General features: G+C 56.0%; 1 protein-coding gene across 1 annotated transcript; it reads right to left on the bottom strand.

Annotated features, from left to right (window-relative positions):
• Positions 1-2,773: 2,773 nt before the first annotated feature.
• ALKBH5 (AlkB family member 5, RNA demethylase) lies at positions 2,774-16,529 on the bottom strand (the record flags this gene model as incomplete). The annotated part of the gene is made up of 4 exons (XM_010153746.1): positions 2,774-3,296; positions 4,925-5,080; positions 9,872-9,952; positions 15,922-16,529. Coding segments are annotated over 4 exons (1,029 nt in total), but the record flags the coding sequence as incomplete, so codon positions are not given.
• Positions 16,530-16,534: the final 5 nt, after the last annotated feature.

The following is a 16,534-nucleotide window of genomic DNA, read 5'->3' on the forward strand; positions in this document are numbered from 1 at the left end:
CGGCCTGAGCCCAGGCCCGCAGGCAGCCCGACGCAGCCGGCGACGGGGGAGAGGCACGGGCACCACCACGGTTTTACCAGACAGGTTGCAGTAAGGGATCTAGACATCGGGGTCCACGTGAAAGCGTGTCTTCTGGTTTCAAATCAAGGTTTCGCTCCAACGTTGTTCAGTGCAAAAGAGTTAAAAAACCATGTTATCTACACATATACATCCGTGGGTATAGAAAACGCCTGTACAAGCGGGGAAGATGGCCTGCCTACGCGCTGGGGGGCTCCTCGCCCGAGGAGTCGGACTGGTGGCATCCCACTCTCCCTCTCCAAGGTGTCAAAGCCCAACCAGTCGGGTTTTACACCAAGAGCGCAGGAGAACAGACGGTGGCTGGAGAGCGGCTCCGGAGAGGAGCAGCTCCAGAGAGCAGCCCCTCGGACCCAGCGCAGAGATGCGGGGCAGGGGGGGAAGGAGGGAAGGGAGAGCTCCCGGCATGCAGGGATACCGAAACAAACTGGGAGAGGAAGGATACTTGCAGGCGAACAGGCTGCGCGAAGAACCAGGGTGACGGGATGGTACCGGCCTAGAGGTGAGACCTCGAGATGCCTCGTTCAGCAGAGACAGAGCCAACGCCTTGTCCCATGGGAATCCTGCTCTGGGAAGCGGCCCTGGAAAGGTGGGCTGCCTCCGGCTTCATTTTGAGTTGAGACACCAGGGCAAAGTATCCGGATGGCAGAGGTAGGAGTAAAACTGGGAAGCGGTGGGGAAGAGCAAGCTGTGCAGGGCCGAGACCTCTGGCAGCGAGCGCTGCCTCCGTCAGCGGCAACGGACGCATCCAGGAGGAGTCCAGAAAGACCATCAGGAACAGCCGTCGCCAGGCACCCTGCTAGCAGGTCTCTAGCTGGCCGGAGGTGTTCGCGCCAGCCGTGAGGAAGAGAAGGGATTGCTGCTCCCTGCGTGTGGTTTTGCTATCAAGGAATGCCAAAGCTTTCCAAAACAGGGGGTTTGTAGCCAAGAGCTGGCCCGGATTCCCTGCAGAAAGCCGGGAGGGGGAGGAACACCGCTTCAGACATCAAGTGTGGACTGAAATGGCCGTGTCAAGGTTTCCGAAGCAGCAGAAGCATGAGATCTCTGGGCAGACAAGACAGGTTCCTCCGAAGGCTGGCGGCGAGGCCGTGCCTGTACCTCCGCACCGAGCCGACGGGGCTCTCGCCAGGAAAGCAATCGGATGAAGAGAATCAGACAGGCTCTAGGGGCCTCTCCCAGCAACCCCCAGGCAGGGCAGCGGTGCTGAAGGTGACAACAATTCCCTTTGCACTAACGGGACCGATCGATCCAGCCTGAGCAACAACCCCAACAACGGGCCGGCAGCACAAGTCAGCGGGGAAGGACAAGGACACCGAGACCCAGACGTCAGCAAGCGTGCTCCATCAGCAGGGAACGGCACGCCGGGGAACAACGCCCCGGGTTTGGGTTGGTTTTGTTTTTGACTGGGAGCCCCTTAAGACAGCAGCAAACGGGTTTCAAAATATATTACATCTGTTTATTGCCAAGCGTGCAGACCGTGAAGTGTGTGGGGGACACGACACTAAGAAAAGCTACAATTTGAGGGAGGGCAAAGCAGTAAAAATTTAAAAATAAGACTACTCCTTACAACTGCCAACACTTGGGTTCAAAGAATCAACTGGAGGAAGTTTCTTAAAAGTACGGTTCTAAATATGGTGTCGGGCCCCAAACTTTGAAAACGCCGAGGCCTCGGTCTAGGCTAACGCAAACCGGGTGGGAGGAGAGGAAGGCAGCACTCTCCAACGCTAACTCCACGGGACCAAACGCCCGGCTCTTCTTACTGCTGTAGCAACCGGGAAACTCCCTACGCCAGGAACACAGGCAGAAATAAGCCAGGAGGAGGCCGGCAACTGCGGCAGCACTAACTGCTGCTCTGAACTGGGGCCAAACTAGACCCTGGCAGCGTCCCCACGCCCAGAGCCAGGCTCGGAGGGGACGGATGGAGCTGCCCGGCTGCCCCGCGGCCGCAGCAGCACCCGTTCCTGCTCTGACAGAGCACAGCCAGCCTCTCGGGATGGGATGCTGTGCCACCTCAACTCTCTCCACCTAAAAGGGGCAGGGGGACGAAAGCCAGTCCCCCAGGCAGTGGAGAACAGCTCCGAGAAGAGGGCCCCGAGGCAAGCGTCCTCCAGAGCACAGCGTCTCTCCTTCCTCCTCTTTGCTATCCCCAGCTCTGGGAAGCAGCATGTACTCAATGCGATCACTCGGCAGCGCCGGAGCTCCAACACGGACCAGCCTCGGCGCAGCCAACCCCATTTCCTTCCTCCTCAACCAAAACACACCCCTGCTCAGACCAGCATTGAGAAACCAGAGCTCTAGTACATTCTTCTCGGAGAGGGCAGCGCAGGGACAAGGCTGCGAGCCCACGCTGGCTTGGGAAAAGGGACTTGGAAAGGAAACCTACGGCGTTTAAAACTGGTACTAAAGTGCAACAAAAACGTCCTAAACCCTTTGAAATCAACTGCAGTAAGAGGGGTCTGCAAACCTTCCAAACTCCCAGTTACTGCAGGGCGCCCTGCGAACAAACCCAACAACAACTAGGTAAGAGCGGGCCAAGGAGCCCTTTGGTGAAGCACGGAACACGAGGCCACCAGAGAGCGTCAGCTCCTGGGGTCAAACATCATATTTAGAACATTTGGAAAGGAAGAAAAGTTAAAGCAAAAAAAAAAAAAAACCAAACCAAAACCACCCAACCAAAACCAACCCCAAAAAATACAATTCTTGAACCTTGCGCAACAAAACAGTTAAACTTTTTTGGTGTTTTCAAAAGAAATCCCAACAGACAGCCTGGCATAACTTTTATCTGCTTCCTAAGGGAGAGATGCCCGTCTGACCCATGACTCAGGACACCGCGTGCGCTGGACACGTTCCATCCTTACGTACAATCTCAGCATTCCTCCATTCATAAAACCAAATTGCTAGATCTTTCCTGTTTACTCTTCAGCCTGAAAGGAAAAACCAAAATTGAAGCTAGATGGAAGATAGCCAGAGGGAGGAGAAAGTTTTCACAGACTGGAGGCCAATCTCATCAGCTCCATGAGCCTGGAAAGTGCAATCCTCAGTGACGCCTCATTTTCACTTTCCTGGCTGGGCTGCCATCCTCCTCTTCCTCGTCACAGTCCTCCGTGTACTCGTAAGACCTTCGCCAATAGTTCTCGGAGCTGAAGTTGCTCCGTCTCCTATGTTTTGGTAAGAGGACTGAGCGCCTGTTCTCCTCTTTATCCATTTCGAGAATCCGTGGCCTACGGAGAGAGAGGGAGAAAGAGGGGGTGAGAGCACACCCATGACAGGATTCGGGCGTTCCTGGTGCGGACACTATCTGCAGTTTTGCATGCTTTCAGGGATACGACTGACTCTGTCCACATTGCTTTCCCAGCAGAGCAGGAACAGATCACCACGCTGCCGCCCATGCGGAGGCTGCGGTCGACAGTGCAAGTCTTTCCCCTTCCCAGGGCAAGTTTTGGTCTCTGTCTCCACCAGGAACACTTCCAAACAGCACAGGCACCTCTTTTTAAGTGCAGCTTGTGGCCCCAAAAAACATTCCTCGGGCAGAGGGGTCTGTCTCCCGCAGCAGGACTCGCAGCACAGAGCCGAGCTCCTTCCCAAGCTGCTGGGCTGCGTGTGGGGCAGGATCAAACCACAGCTCCAAGCTCCTTTGTCCTCTCCAGCATTAGCAGAGTGTAATTATTTCTGCAAAGCTGCCCCTGCCCTCGCCTGCCATCGCTTCGTAGTAGCGCTGGGCTGGTGGGCTGCACCGATCACCTCCTGTATCCTACGAGTAACTGCCGAGTTCCTCTGAGAGGTACCACGGTGCGATACCCACGCTATTCACCTACGCTTTGCTGGAGTTTTTGAGGCCAAAGGAAGAGAAAAGCATCTGCTGCAGGAGTCTGTGTAAGCCACCTCACCCCGATAAGGTCACATCAGGCTGAAAAACATCTCACGGAGCTGCAGATTTGTCCTGCGTGATCGCTCCTCTACACCAGCCCGCTGCACACTGGGAGCAAGATTCCGTTCGCAGGCCAGCTCCTCTGCCGACCCGCCTTCCCTGTCAGCCCAGGTGAATGAACACGGCTCGTACACTAGCCATCCCCACCCTCCTCCCTCCAGGACAGGTTGAAACATGGGACCGAGCCACCTTTTGGACTTTACACAACACGCAGAGAACGCTGTCTCAATCCTCGGGGAGCTTTGGAATTGGAAAACACCCGAAACGTTGTGCGACAGCTGGCAGATTATCTGCTACCGGGCTATCACCCCGGCTATCAGTACGTCCCACAGAGCAGGGTGGTGTTTAGGGGAAGCCTTGCTGCAGAACTCAAGCTGTCTGAAACCTCAGCGAGGAGTTTCCACCCCCTGAAGGTCAGGCTTACGCGTTCACACAGTCTGGTTACCCACACAAAAATATACACATGCAGCTCCGGAACCAAAACTAGCCTGAGAAGCTTCCCAAGAAGTCCTTCACCTTTCCCAGATAGCAAAACCTCCCGTTCTCTCCCAAGACTGCTTTCATAATACCGTATAACACAGCTGCACAGGTTGCTTGGCAATAGAGGTCAAAAATAATTAGCTGCAGGGAAACTATTGTTCTGAATGACTGCGTTATCAGGAGCCAGCCAAATCTATTGCTTCTTCATTATGCCACTCACGGGATAAACAATGTAAGCTGCTTAGAGCCAGAGCTTAGCCTCCACAAGCCTAGGAGGAGCGTGGAAAGAACCTCGTTCTGATCAAACACATCTCGATGCCACAGAAAGCACCCAGGAGGTGCAGACTTGGGTGTTTTCAGGCGTGTGCTGGGCAGCCTCCCCTGTCAAAGCAACCCCAGACACACCATCCAAACCATCGCCCTTAGGAGAGCTCATCCTACCTGTGAGCAGCATCGGGATCCGCTTTGCGATGGGACCGCTTGGGTTTCAGGATCTGGTCCCGGTTGCTTCCCGCTAGACGGTCAGAGTTATAACCTGGTGGTAACACAGAGCTACTCAGGGATTTTGTTTCCAATCGAGGTGCATCTAGTCTTGTTCTGCAAATGTTTAAAGAGAAGAGAATTTGCAAGGAGTTTCTAGAGGGAAACAGGTGAAGCAGGACCCTCATTCCCAGCCACGCAGCTCAGGAAGAGAGTCAGGATTATTACACTCCACAGCAAAACAAGCTGCACCTTTCTGGCACTCGCAGCTTCAGCTTTGGCCTTTGCTGTCTCGGTTACAGGGAAGAGGAGGGCTTATGGACGCACGTAGCAACGAGGCGAACGCAAGCGGTGCTGGGCTCGCTGCAATCCCAGTTACCAGAGCAGAGGCGTTGGAGCCTCTGTGAAATCCCATGGAATCACAGTGAGTCGGTCAATAACTCGCAGCTCCAGTTAAGCCACCTGGGAGATGCCCCTCAAAATTCATCATCACCTACAACAGTAATGACTGCTTCCATCTGGAAACTCCCTACTCCCTCACGATCTCGTGGGCTCAGGCGTTTCTCAGCTTGACTAAGAGGCATGAAGAGTCAAAGTACGAGTCAGGAGGTTTAGCAAACGGGAGCTGCACCGCATCCCTTCCAGCGGCGCAGCACACGCTCAAGCTACGCTGGCGAGCAAGCACAGCTCATCCCAGAGCTGCCACTGGCCCAGGCACGACTGCAGCCAGGCACACGTGGAGGGAGGCAGCAGGCCGAGCAGCGGGAATGGAAACACCGTGGCGCAGCATCTTACCGGGCTGCTATCACCATCTCAAGCCCAGCAGTGACCAGTCTCAACTTACAAGCACTGCTGAAGTCACAGACCGAAGCCTGAGAATGGGCAAAACACACTAAAAGGTGATGCTGCTGCTCCAGAGCTGCCAGTTCCAGGAGGATCCAAGCAACCTCCCAGAAGGAAAAGCACCCCGATATTGTTGCTGCAGCCTGTCTCCCTCCTTGGGATAAGGGGGTGAATACCAAAGGGGTCTGGGTGAAGGAAAGGGGAGAATCACTCCGGTGCTGAATTCCAGGCTCCCGAGGGAGATTTCCACGGGAGAACCTCAACCTAAACTCCCGTTAGGAAGCATGTCCAGTGGCCAAGCTTCCTCTCTGCCATCAGGGAGAGCCTCTTCGGTTAACCAGGGCAACGCCAGGCCGCCACACGCAAAGCTGGGCACGGCACCCCAAGTGTGCCCAGAGTGCCAGAAACGAGGAACCCTTCCACGGGCAGCTTCCAGGCTGGAGCGGACACTAGTCCACGATGCCGTCAGCCTGAGCTGTTCTCAGCTCCGGGCCTGGACTCGGTCCAGCTACAACACCAAAGGCATTGCGGAGCCTGCCCTGGAAAAGTTAGGTGGTTTAAATACCTCTCAAACGTAACAGCAGCGAGAGGCCTGCAATTAAACCAACAACCCAACAACCTGCAAGGGCAAAACACCAGCCACGCTCTCGGTGTGCCCACAGAGCGACGCAGGTACGAGCTGCAGGAGCAGGCACGAGGAGAGGCTATGCTAAAACGGAGTGCAAATTGCCTACCAAAGCTTGAGCTAAAGAGAGTAACTCCCTGGTGTAACTGCTTACAAGGAAGTGCTTACAAATGGCAGCAAGCCCTCGAAAATGTCTTTCAAGACCCACTTCAATAGGTGTCATTTCTATCCCGCCTCCCACACTGCCTCTTTCAGCATCTCAAGATACCAAGAGCATCCTTCCTCCCCCCACAGCCTCTTTCTCAAAGCGCTTCCCAACCTCACTGACTCCCTGCAATCCCGCACTCAGAGATGCAGGAAGCACTACGGCACTCAAGTGTTCACGACCCACTCGGTAACCGTGCCGCTCTCCAGCACCCCGCAAAGCCCAGCCGCTTCTCCAGCTCGCACGCCCGCGTTCGCCCGCCGCTGCCAGCAAAAACCGTCCCCAGAACCACGTGCTCCGAGCAGAGGCGAGAGCAGCTCCAGACCCACGTCTGGGGCCCGGTAGGCTACGGCAGCCTAGCCTGAGCCGAATATCCCAGCTCCTAGCTGCAGCAAAGTTTATTCTGCTGTATAATCCAACTGATCCGATCCTGCTGGAAAGCCAGAGGCTGATTCTCACCACAAAGACGAAGAGGAGTTTGACAAGGCCGCTGGCTGCTCCCAAGCCTCTCGTGCTAGCAGGAAAACAGCGGAATTAGCCGCTTTCCTGGTTGCACAACACGCTGTTTCAGACTGCACGGAGTTGCGTGACGCGGGACCAGGGAAGGGCATTCACTGCGCTGATACACACCGTGGGGACACGAGCGCAGACAAAGGTCATCGTGGCGGCCCTGCCGCGTGTGCACACGGGACCCGGCGAGGAGACAGCCGCCCTCACCAGGGATAAGCAGTAATTAATAAGCTCTATTTGGCAGCAATCAGAGCGCACCCTTTGGCAAACAGGCAATTGCCGGGTATTCGCCAGGGCCGCTAAGCTCCGCGGAGATTACACGAAAATAATTACCAGGGGGTTTCCACTTTGCTCAAGAGAAAAACCCTGTTGTGGTTTCACGCAGCCTGCCAGCCCAGTCAGCCCATCACCGGCTGCGTGTGACTGGGCAGAGAAGCTTCTGCTCCGACACTAAGCAAATCAGGCCCCTAAAATCCAGGGGAGGCAGAAGGACACGCGGCTACAGAGGGATGGCCAAGCAAACGTCGCCACTACGGCCCTGCTAGCAGCTCACAGGCCTCGTCTGCTCAGCGGTGATCAACAGCCGGGCACATCTAGGCCAGAGAGGTGCTCGCCCAGTTGTGCTCTGCAGGCAGTCCAGCTGAACTGACACAACTCAACACACAGAGGCGGGCTAAAGCAAGAGGTGGAGCCAGCTTAAACACGTACGTTAGATATCTGCACCGCTTTGGGCAGCTTTGGCTTCTTTAGAGTCTGCCTTTGAAGGAACTGCTCTGCAGCCCAGGACAGGCAACTTCCCTATCGCAAAGCGCGACTAACACGGCGACGGGATATGGAGATGCCCTCCACGGGTGCTTGTCGGCACTCACACTGCTTTGCTTTGGCTGCAGGAACCAATAACAGCAATCTCGCAGCATTTTAGCTCATATCGCAGCCCTCTCGCCTTAAACCTCACGTGGCAGTAGCCAACTACGGGGTGGTTTGGTTCTAATCTTTCTCTGACCCCACTCTTCTGCCTGCCACATCTCATCCTGCCGCCTTGGGTCTGCGCTGGCTTTCCCTGGCTAACGCCTCAGGGCTGCTGCTGTCCCTGCCTTCACTTCACAGGTGTCTCTAACCAGATGTCCAACTCCATTCGGCTGGCATCATGCCAAATCATCGCAGCGCTGCCAGGCTTGTCTGGAAACCAACTAAGCTGTCCGAAGGCTCAGCAAGTCTGAATCTAGCCCACTTGCCTGCTAGCCTTACGCCAGCCTGAGCCACAACTGCAGCCCTGCCCTCGTGGCCACGCTTCCATCTGGGATTATGGTACTCAGCTCTCTGCTCCGGGGAGAACCCCCTGCAGTTCTGCACCCAGCTCTGCGGCCCCCAACATCAGGACACGGAGGTGTTGGAGTGAGTCCAGAGGAGGCCACAGAGATGCTCTGAGGGCTGGAGCCCCTCTGCCGTGGGGACAGGCTGGGAGAGTTGGGGTGTTCAGCTTGGAGAAGGGAAGGCTCCGGGGAGACCTTATAGCACCTTCCAGTGCCTGGGGTGGGTGGCTACAAGGAAGTGGGGGGGACTTCTTCCAAGGGCCTGTAGCGACAGGACAAGGGGTAATGGGTTTAAATTGAAAGTGGGGAGGTTTAGATTAGATATCAGGAAGGAATTCTTCCCAGAGAGGGTGGGGAGCACTGAGACAGGTTGCCCAGAGAAGCTGTGGATGCCCCATCCCTGGAAGTGTCCAAGGCCAGGCTGGATGAGGCTGGGAGCAACCTGGTCTGGTGGAAGGTGTCCCTGCCCATGGCAGGGGGTGGGACTGGGTGGGCTTTAAGGTCCCTCCCAACCCAACCCAGTCTGTGATTGTGTGATACTCAAATCACATGTGTTTTCACTTGCAAAAAGATTTCTTGGCAGTGGAATTACTGCTAACACCTTCTGAGGCACAATCAACACGTGGCAGTCACATTTTTTGGTCTAGTAGAAGGAACTGATGCAAGAGGACATTTCTGGGCAGAAAACAAGGTTATACTGAGGAGTTTGGGGTGCAGCTAGCTTAGGGTTTTTTTTTAAATTTTCTTTTCTGAGGAGTTTAGGAACACATTGGCTGATGAAATGCCATCAGCCAACCAGGACAGTGCATCCCCTAAAACAAGCAGTGTAAGATACAGCTTACAGAGCTTGGCTTCCCAACACCGACTCGAAGGACAAGCTCTGTAAAGCGATGACTAAATTCACTGCATCCGTTTCCCTTCTAAGCCAGCGTCTTCCTCTCCCTCCCCCGGAAATTAAAGCCACGCTACCATGAAAACTTCATCTGCTTTACAGGAGATTCTTCATCGTAAGCATCAGCTTCAAAGGACCGACCAGGTAACTCACACATATGGGTATCGTATGATCCGACACCTGAATACACAGCCCAAACCCCAGAGTTTGAAATCCTGGCTGTTGGGCAGGTGCTCGGGCACGAACAGCGCTCGCAAACCCAGGCATCACACTGCAGCACCGCTGCACGGAGCCAAGAAGCGATTAACTCCGCAGTTAACGAGTTCCGTCTACTTCCACCAGCCGAGCGACGGGTAGGGCAAGACAGGCGTGAGCATCAGCGTGACAGCTAATCAGGATGTGCCATCAAGCCAGCAAATTAACAAGCAAGGCAGTCCCGAAGCGTTTCTTTAAAAGCACCTTAGGAAACATCGCGCCGCATCCGAGTTTATCTTACTGTCCGGAGGGCTTCAACACTTACTTCCGAAGGATGATGACAGCTCTCCTCTCCTTGATGTCCTGTGGTCGAATACAGTGTGTGATTTCATCGGCTGCATATCCACTGACAACAGAAAACAAAAAGCTGCGGTGAGAAAGATGACGGGCAGAAGCAGAAAGCACTTGCCAGCCCGACAACTCAGTTTGGCCAATCGTTTCCCAACTGCCACCAGGAGTTCCTCTGCCAAACACCATTCCCAGGCACACGGGAGCTAAGAAGAAACTTCAGGAAAGAATGAGGACGGTCAGGGGCCTTTTTTGTCCTCTATTTTTTAGCATACACCAGAGGCAACCACCACCTGCCACAACTTTGTGAGATAAAGCATGTAGAAAATGAGTTTATGGAGTGTAAATTCAGGCCATTCACTGATCAAGAGATTAGAGAGCAACCGGGAAAAACATCAGCACATTGCTCCAAAGCATCTTCTCACATGTGTCCCCGAAGAAAAGACCATCTCTCGTGGCTGAGAGGCACAGCACAGCCAGACACGAAAGCGTGCCGAGTCAGAGAGAAGGTTCCTTAGTCGAGGAGGGGGTGCAGCGGTGAGTCAGGTGTCCCACCCCCCTCACTCTGGTCTCGGCACCCTCTCCCTGTGCCTCACATCCTCAGCCACGGCACAAACATCACCCCCCCAGCACAGCCCAACCCCAACACGACACAGCGTAACCTTCAAATTCAGGCCTGCAAACCAAGTCACGCTCCCAAAACCTCCCTGCCACCGGGCGGGACAGGCCCCGGGCTGCCCAAAACCACACCAGGCTCCAGCAGCACATGGCCACGCAGAGCAGCTCTCCACAGGAGCATTCCACGGTACGAGAGAGCCTCCCCAACCCACATTCCCTGCGGGCAGGAGGAAAGCCGTGGCCAGCGAGGGCCCTGGCTACCTGCAGCACACAGGAGCCTTTTTCTCGCGGCTGCTTCAGCACAACTCCGGGGTCCGGCACAGCACACGAGACAGCAGCGGGTCCGTGGACAGCAGCCACGGCACCAGCCTGGACACAGGGACCATGCTGCCAGGAGAGCATCTTGTCACTCGTGTGGGCGCTAGCAAGAAGGACCGAGGTGGCCCTGCCCTCCACCTGCTGTTTGGAGAGTGTCTGGTCCAAAAGAGCCCAGTATGGGAAAAAGAGAAGGTAAATGCCATCAGAGCCGCCAGCAAGGACAGGAATGTCTGAAGGGACCCTGCTGACGGCTGCTCACACCATGCAAAGCCAGCACACCCCCCACGCCGGTTTAACCTGAAGCGGAAACTCCCGAGCCCACTCGCTCCATGGGGCTTTACTGCCAGCAGCCCCCGAGCAGCGGGACATGGGCTGCAGGTTATTCGGGATGCTGAGAGCAGAGAACAGATCACGCACACACCGGTCCTCCCCGGGGACGGGACCGGGTTTCCTGTATCTGGTTAGATAACCCACCCACTCACCGAGAAACGCCCACCTCTCCGAGATGGATTTGGGAAAAGTTAAGAGCCTAAAACCTGATCGGTTAAAACGAGTTGGTGTCCAACCCCCCGTCCTCCGGAGCATCGCAGAACAAGCCAGCATTCTGCAAAGGGGCTTCTGAGGATGCTCCGTTATGTTCCAGGAATCCCCATGTCAAGCTCCAGCAAATTCATTAATATCACCCCCATTAACACTCAACTCGGCGCATCCTCAGCGACACCCTGAACAGGGGGAAAAGTTCTGCTCCCAGACCTGCGTTCCCCACCCCGAGACGTGAGCCTGGCCACTCCTCCGCGCTCCCCAGGCGGGAAGCAGCTCGCTCTCAGAGCGGTGCCAGGCAGAGATCGCGGGTAGCACCAAAGCAACAGCCCCGGTACCCCTGTCCGAGGCCCTAACGGGGACCAGTCTGCCCCAGTGCCACGCTGGTGTGGGAAACCCCACCTTGAGCCCTATAGCGACAGCGACGCTGCGTGGCTCTCCAGCACAGGGGTTCACACAGGCAGAAAAATGGAAGAACGGGATTATTTGCTTGTGTCACACTCACTCTGCTTCATGCAGCGTGAACTTCTCACCCACTGCCCGGCCTTGCCAGGTCCGGATGATGGATGAAGGGGCAGATGCCGGAATGAAACACCCGTGACGTGATCGAGGCCTTACCCAGAGCCTTCTTGCCCAGAGAACAAACCCAAAGGACAAGGCGAGAGAGAAGGGGGCAAGGAAAGCCCTGACCTGCTTGCTGCCCACGAGGACACCCGAGCACGCTGTCTCCAGCCTGAAACCTTTTCCAGAGGAACACGGGGAGGCGCAGATGCCATCCACACACTCTCCCAACTCCCAGGTAACCTGTCGGATCTCATACTCCCAATTCCTCCCTGAGCCTCTTTCAGCCCAGAGCTACAGCTGAGCCACAGCGTAACCGATTCACATGGAGATGGAAGTATTTTTTTTGCACAGCCATCACCCGAAAGGAGGCCCCGAAGTTCTGCAGAGGCTCCAACACAAAATATTCCCAGGGTTTGATGACAGCCAGGCCGGCTCGCGGGCAGAGGGACCTCAGGCGCCAGCCCAGCACAGGGTTGGAGCAGCTCGAGGCTTCACTTGTGGTTCAGGAAAGCTGCCGCCACAAACCACGGACACCGCATCGACCAGTTCACGCAGAGCTTGAACAAATCCATTCGCCTCATCACCACTGGCACACGCAGAACTTTTTCTGCGCCAACAGCCTGTTCCGAGGGATCAGACTTTTCTGGAAAAGCATCTAATCCAGGCAGCTGCGGAGATTCCTCCAGCTGGGAAGAAAGCAGGTTCATCCTCCGGAGACTCCAACCATGCTACCAACAGGCTTGCCTCGAGACAGCGGGAGAGACAAACAGCATGACGTTCCCACTGCGGGAACAAACAGCAGGGAGACGACCTGGTGCTCTCACCAGCTGCAAAGGGAAACCCATACGGAATAGAAGCTCTCAGAACTTGGGAAGTGTTCCCTTTGGTCATCCCATACTGCAGCTGCGCTATTTCCAGCCACGGTTCCGAGACGCAACACCTGGAAGTTCAACAAAAGCCAGCTCGCTGCAGAGATTTGCTACCTGCAACAGCAGGGCATGGGGCAGGGGTCCGGCTGGAACCACGCACCCTGGCTGGCTCCACACCCCCACAGCTCTCCCCTTCTTCCAGGATTTGTCAAAGCACGTGTTTCGTGGACGAACGGGGGAATTCCTCCATCTCCACACTGCTTCTATCAATTGATGCTTATCAAATTCTTTCTAAAAAAAGAAGAAAACCCACCAAGCCGGTCCAGCCAGCAGCCCCCAACATGCAGCTGATGCTCCATGGGACTGGCAGCAGGACAAACCTGCAGGAGCATCTGCTTCCGGGGGCGGCAGGGGAAGAGGGGACTGGAGGAGGTTGTCTTCTAGATGTGTAAACCTACAGGGGCAAATCTTCACCACGGATGTGAGAGGAAAAAGTGCCTCGCTGGAAGAGCAAAGGGCTCATTAGCAGGTTGCGGGGTGGCTCAGCCTTTGTCCTGCTGGCACACGTGCACAGGAGCATTTCCCTTCCACCTTTTAAACACTAACCTGTCATTCCAGGTGTGAACACTTCCCGGTATTCCGTTTGAGTTTGAGGCGGGTTCAGTGTTTGCAAACACCACAGCCTGCTTCACTGCAGGCAAGTAAAGCCAAGGGAGGGACATGGGGAAAGCTCCTCCGCAAACTCCTTACCGGGAAGACGGCTACAAAATCGGGAGCGCCTCAGGATTCCCACAAGGTAATGCTGACTTCCCTGGAAGGGCGGCATGCCAGCAGCAGCCACTGACCCAGCAGTATTTGAATCACAGACATGACAAGCATGTTTCTATCTGCGCCGTTTCCCTATCTCCAGGGCAACTGCCTCCAGCAACTGTTTACTGAGAGGAGAAAAAGCCAAGTTTGGGGAGTTGACTTCAAACATGACCAAGGGACGGATTTCAGAGATACACCCCTGAGAGCCTGCCCCGCTCCTCCCAAATTGCTGGGGTTAGAGGGGAGAGGAGGAGATCTGCCGAGGAACTTGTATCCAGCCAGGATCATATCATCACAGACCAATCACTTGGCAGAATCTCTCTTAAGTGAGTGCTAAGTATCTGCTAACTGCTGTACCGAAATTGAAATCACCCCTGGTTTGAAGTCTATTATTTGCTGGAAAGCAGAACGGTGGGTGACAGAAAGCAAACCCTTCCAGTTGGGGGGAAAAAAGGGTATCTTCATTTGATATGTACAATTGCTTCAGCCACGTTAATAAACGTATTACGGCACCCAGGGGGAGGCTGGCCAACAACCCAAACAGGCCTGGGAGACACCCCGCTCCAATTCCGGGAGCCCTGAGTCAGCTGCCTCTTCCCGGCAGTTTTGGGGGAAGAGCGAGGATCTAGGACAAGAAAACATCATTCCCTGGTGCTGGAGAGGAGAAAAGCACCTCTCCCTCCTCCCCTGCAGAGTCCTCATCCTCCTCTGGATGTAAGGCTGCGCGAGCTTTCCTAGCAGCTTTGACTCCGAGACTCCAGATCCTGCATTAAACAGCTCTGCCAGCATGCTGCTGAGCAGGAAAAAACTCTCACTGGCCTTAAAAAGAGGACCTCTGGCCTTGAAAAGGAAGGACAACTATTTACACCAGCCCCCCTCAGGGAACGGCAGCCCAGGGGTTTGCATCACCAGCAGGAAAATGAGGGTAGAAAGTTTCCCTCCTCGTGTCTAGAAGAGAGTGAAGCGGCTGCCTCGCACCCGGCTGTTTCCATCCCCGGGAACGGAGCTTGCTCTGCGATAAAAGGATGGGTCCCTCCAGGTCCTGTTTCACAAAATCACCCTGATCTCTGCCCACCCCAGACGAGAAAACGTCCCCAGCACCGTTCCCACTTCCCTCCGCAGCCTCCCTCATCCCTCGCTAATCCAGAGAAGTTACCTAACGCCGGGGGGTACGGCGAGGATTAGTTAACGTCGGGGCAGCTATTCCGAGAGAAAAGCTACGCGAGATCTCGGCGTTTATTATTGATGCCCTACTCAACGCTGCGAGGCCGTATGGATGCGGGGAGAAAAAAATTCCTTCCCCAACCCTGCGGCGATCACTTTACAAGCCAAAGCGGGATTGTGTTACAGCCTGGGAGCCCTGAAAACCAACCTGGACCTTCACCAGTCCAAAAAAAAAAAAACCAACCCCAAACGGGATAAAGTTGGTAGCTCGGAGCGCTGCTGGCAGCGTCCAGGCGATCCCTGCTCCTGGCAGGGAGCGCTCTGACCTTCAGGACGGGAGGGACTGGTGCTCACTGAGTCAGGCAGCCCTGGGCGCTGGGCTTCGAGCCGCCCTCCCCAAGAGTGCTGGGTCCGTACGCACTGGCCTGCGCAGGCCCGCTCACCTGCCCGCTCAGCGCGTACGGTGCCGGGAGGCAGCGGGGATTAGGAAGCAGGCGTTTCCCAGTGCCAATCCCAGCTCTAACTACCGACCGGCTGCGTGACCTTGGGCAGGTCATTTCACCTCCACAGCCATTCCCCTGCTTCCACGAACGCACGTCAAGTCCTTTCCTGTGCCTGTGACCCAGCGCTGCGCTTCCGAGGGACAGTCCCACAGGGAATCCAGGCTCTGGTCGGCCCACCGGTGCCGGGCAGGAGAGGGTTTAGCATTCCCAGTTTACAGACTGGGAAGACGAGGCTGTTCACACCTCCTCTCCACGCTTAAGGTCAGGCTGGGGAGGCACTGGCCAAGCTAAGAATAGACTCAGGATCCCCGTCCCAACCAGCTGCTCCGCTCTGGGGAAAAGGATCCATTTTGTGCCTCGATGCGTTATTTTAACCGTTTACGGGACCTACGGCAAAGCTCAGCTCTGCAAGTGGCCACGCTCCCACTGGGACTCGCCGGGAGCCCCGCAGAGACGACAAATCCCCACTCACCCCAGCAGCAGGACCCCCCTTCCGCCGCAGCGAGACCCTGCATGCCTACAGGCGGGCGAGCTCAAGCCCGAGCCGCCGTCGGGGTGCGCATCCGCGCGCCTCGTGATTAGCGTTACACAACCGAGCCTCGGCACGTTATACGGAGGCCTCGGCAACGCGGGCGAGTTACCTGAGCACCGTGACGCTTCCCCTCTTCACCGGCAGGAAGAGAACGGGCTCCGAGACCCTGATGGGCTTGAACTGGAATTTACACCCGAAGCAGAGCGCCGAGTCGCTGAAGAAGGAGACGGAGACGATGGGCCTCTCAAAGATATGGATGGGGTCCACGTGGGAGACAATGCAGCCCCCTGGCTGGTAGTCGTTGATGACGGCACTGTTCACAAAGCCCTCCGGAATCACCCGGTGCTCCACCAGCTTCCTGATCACCAGGTCGTGCACCCACTCGGGGATGGCATCCACCTCCCCCCGCGGGTACAGGCGCTCCTGGCCGGGGCCTCGTCTCTGCAGCTGAGACCCGTAGGTGTAGCCCTCCCCGAAAAAATACTTGTTCCGCAGCGGCGCCCGATCCACCGTGTGCTCCTTGTAGAGCCCCTTCTCCGCCCGGGACACCACGTCCTCGATCCGAGCTTCGATCTTGGCGCACTCCTCGGCGCTGAAGAGGCGAAGCTGGCGGATGCCGCTTTTGACTTTCCGAGCTTCTTCCTCCTCCTTCTGCTCCTCGTAGTCGCTGGGTTCGGAACCGGAGTCCTCCTGGTGCCGGCGTTTACGATCGTAGGGGGGTT

The sequence above is a fragment of the Eurypyga helias genome, unplaced genomic scaffold, assembly GCF_000690775.1.
Source record: "Eurypyga helias isolate BGI_N326 unplaced genomic scaffold, ASM69077v1 scaffold39226, whole genome shotgun sequence".
NCBI lineage: Eukaryota > Metazoa > Chordata > Aves > Eurypygiformes > Eurypygidae > Eurypyga > Eurypyga helias.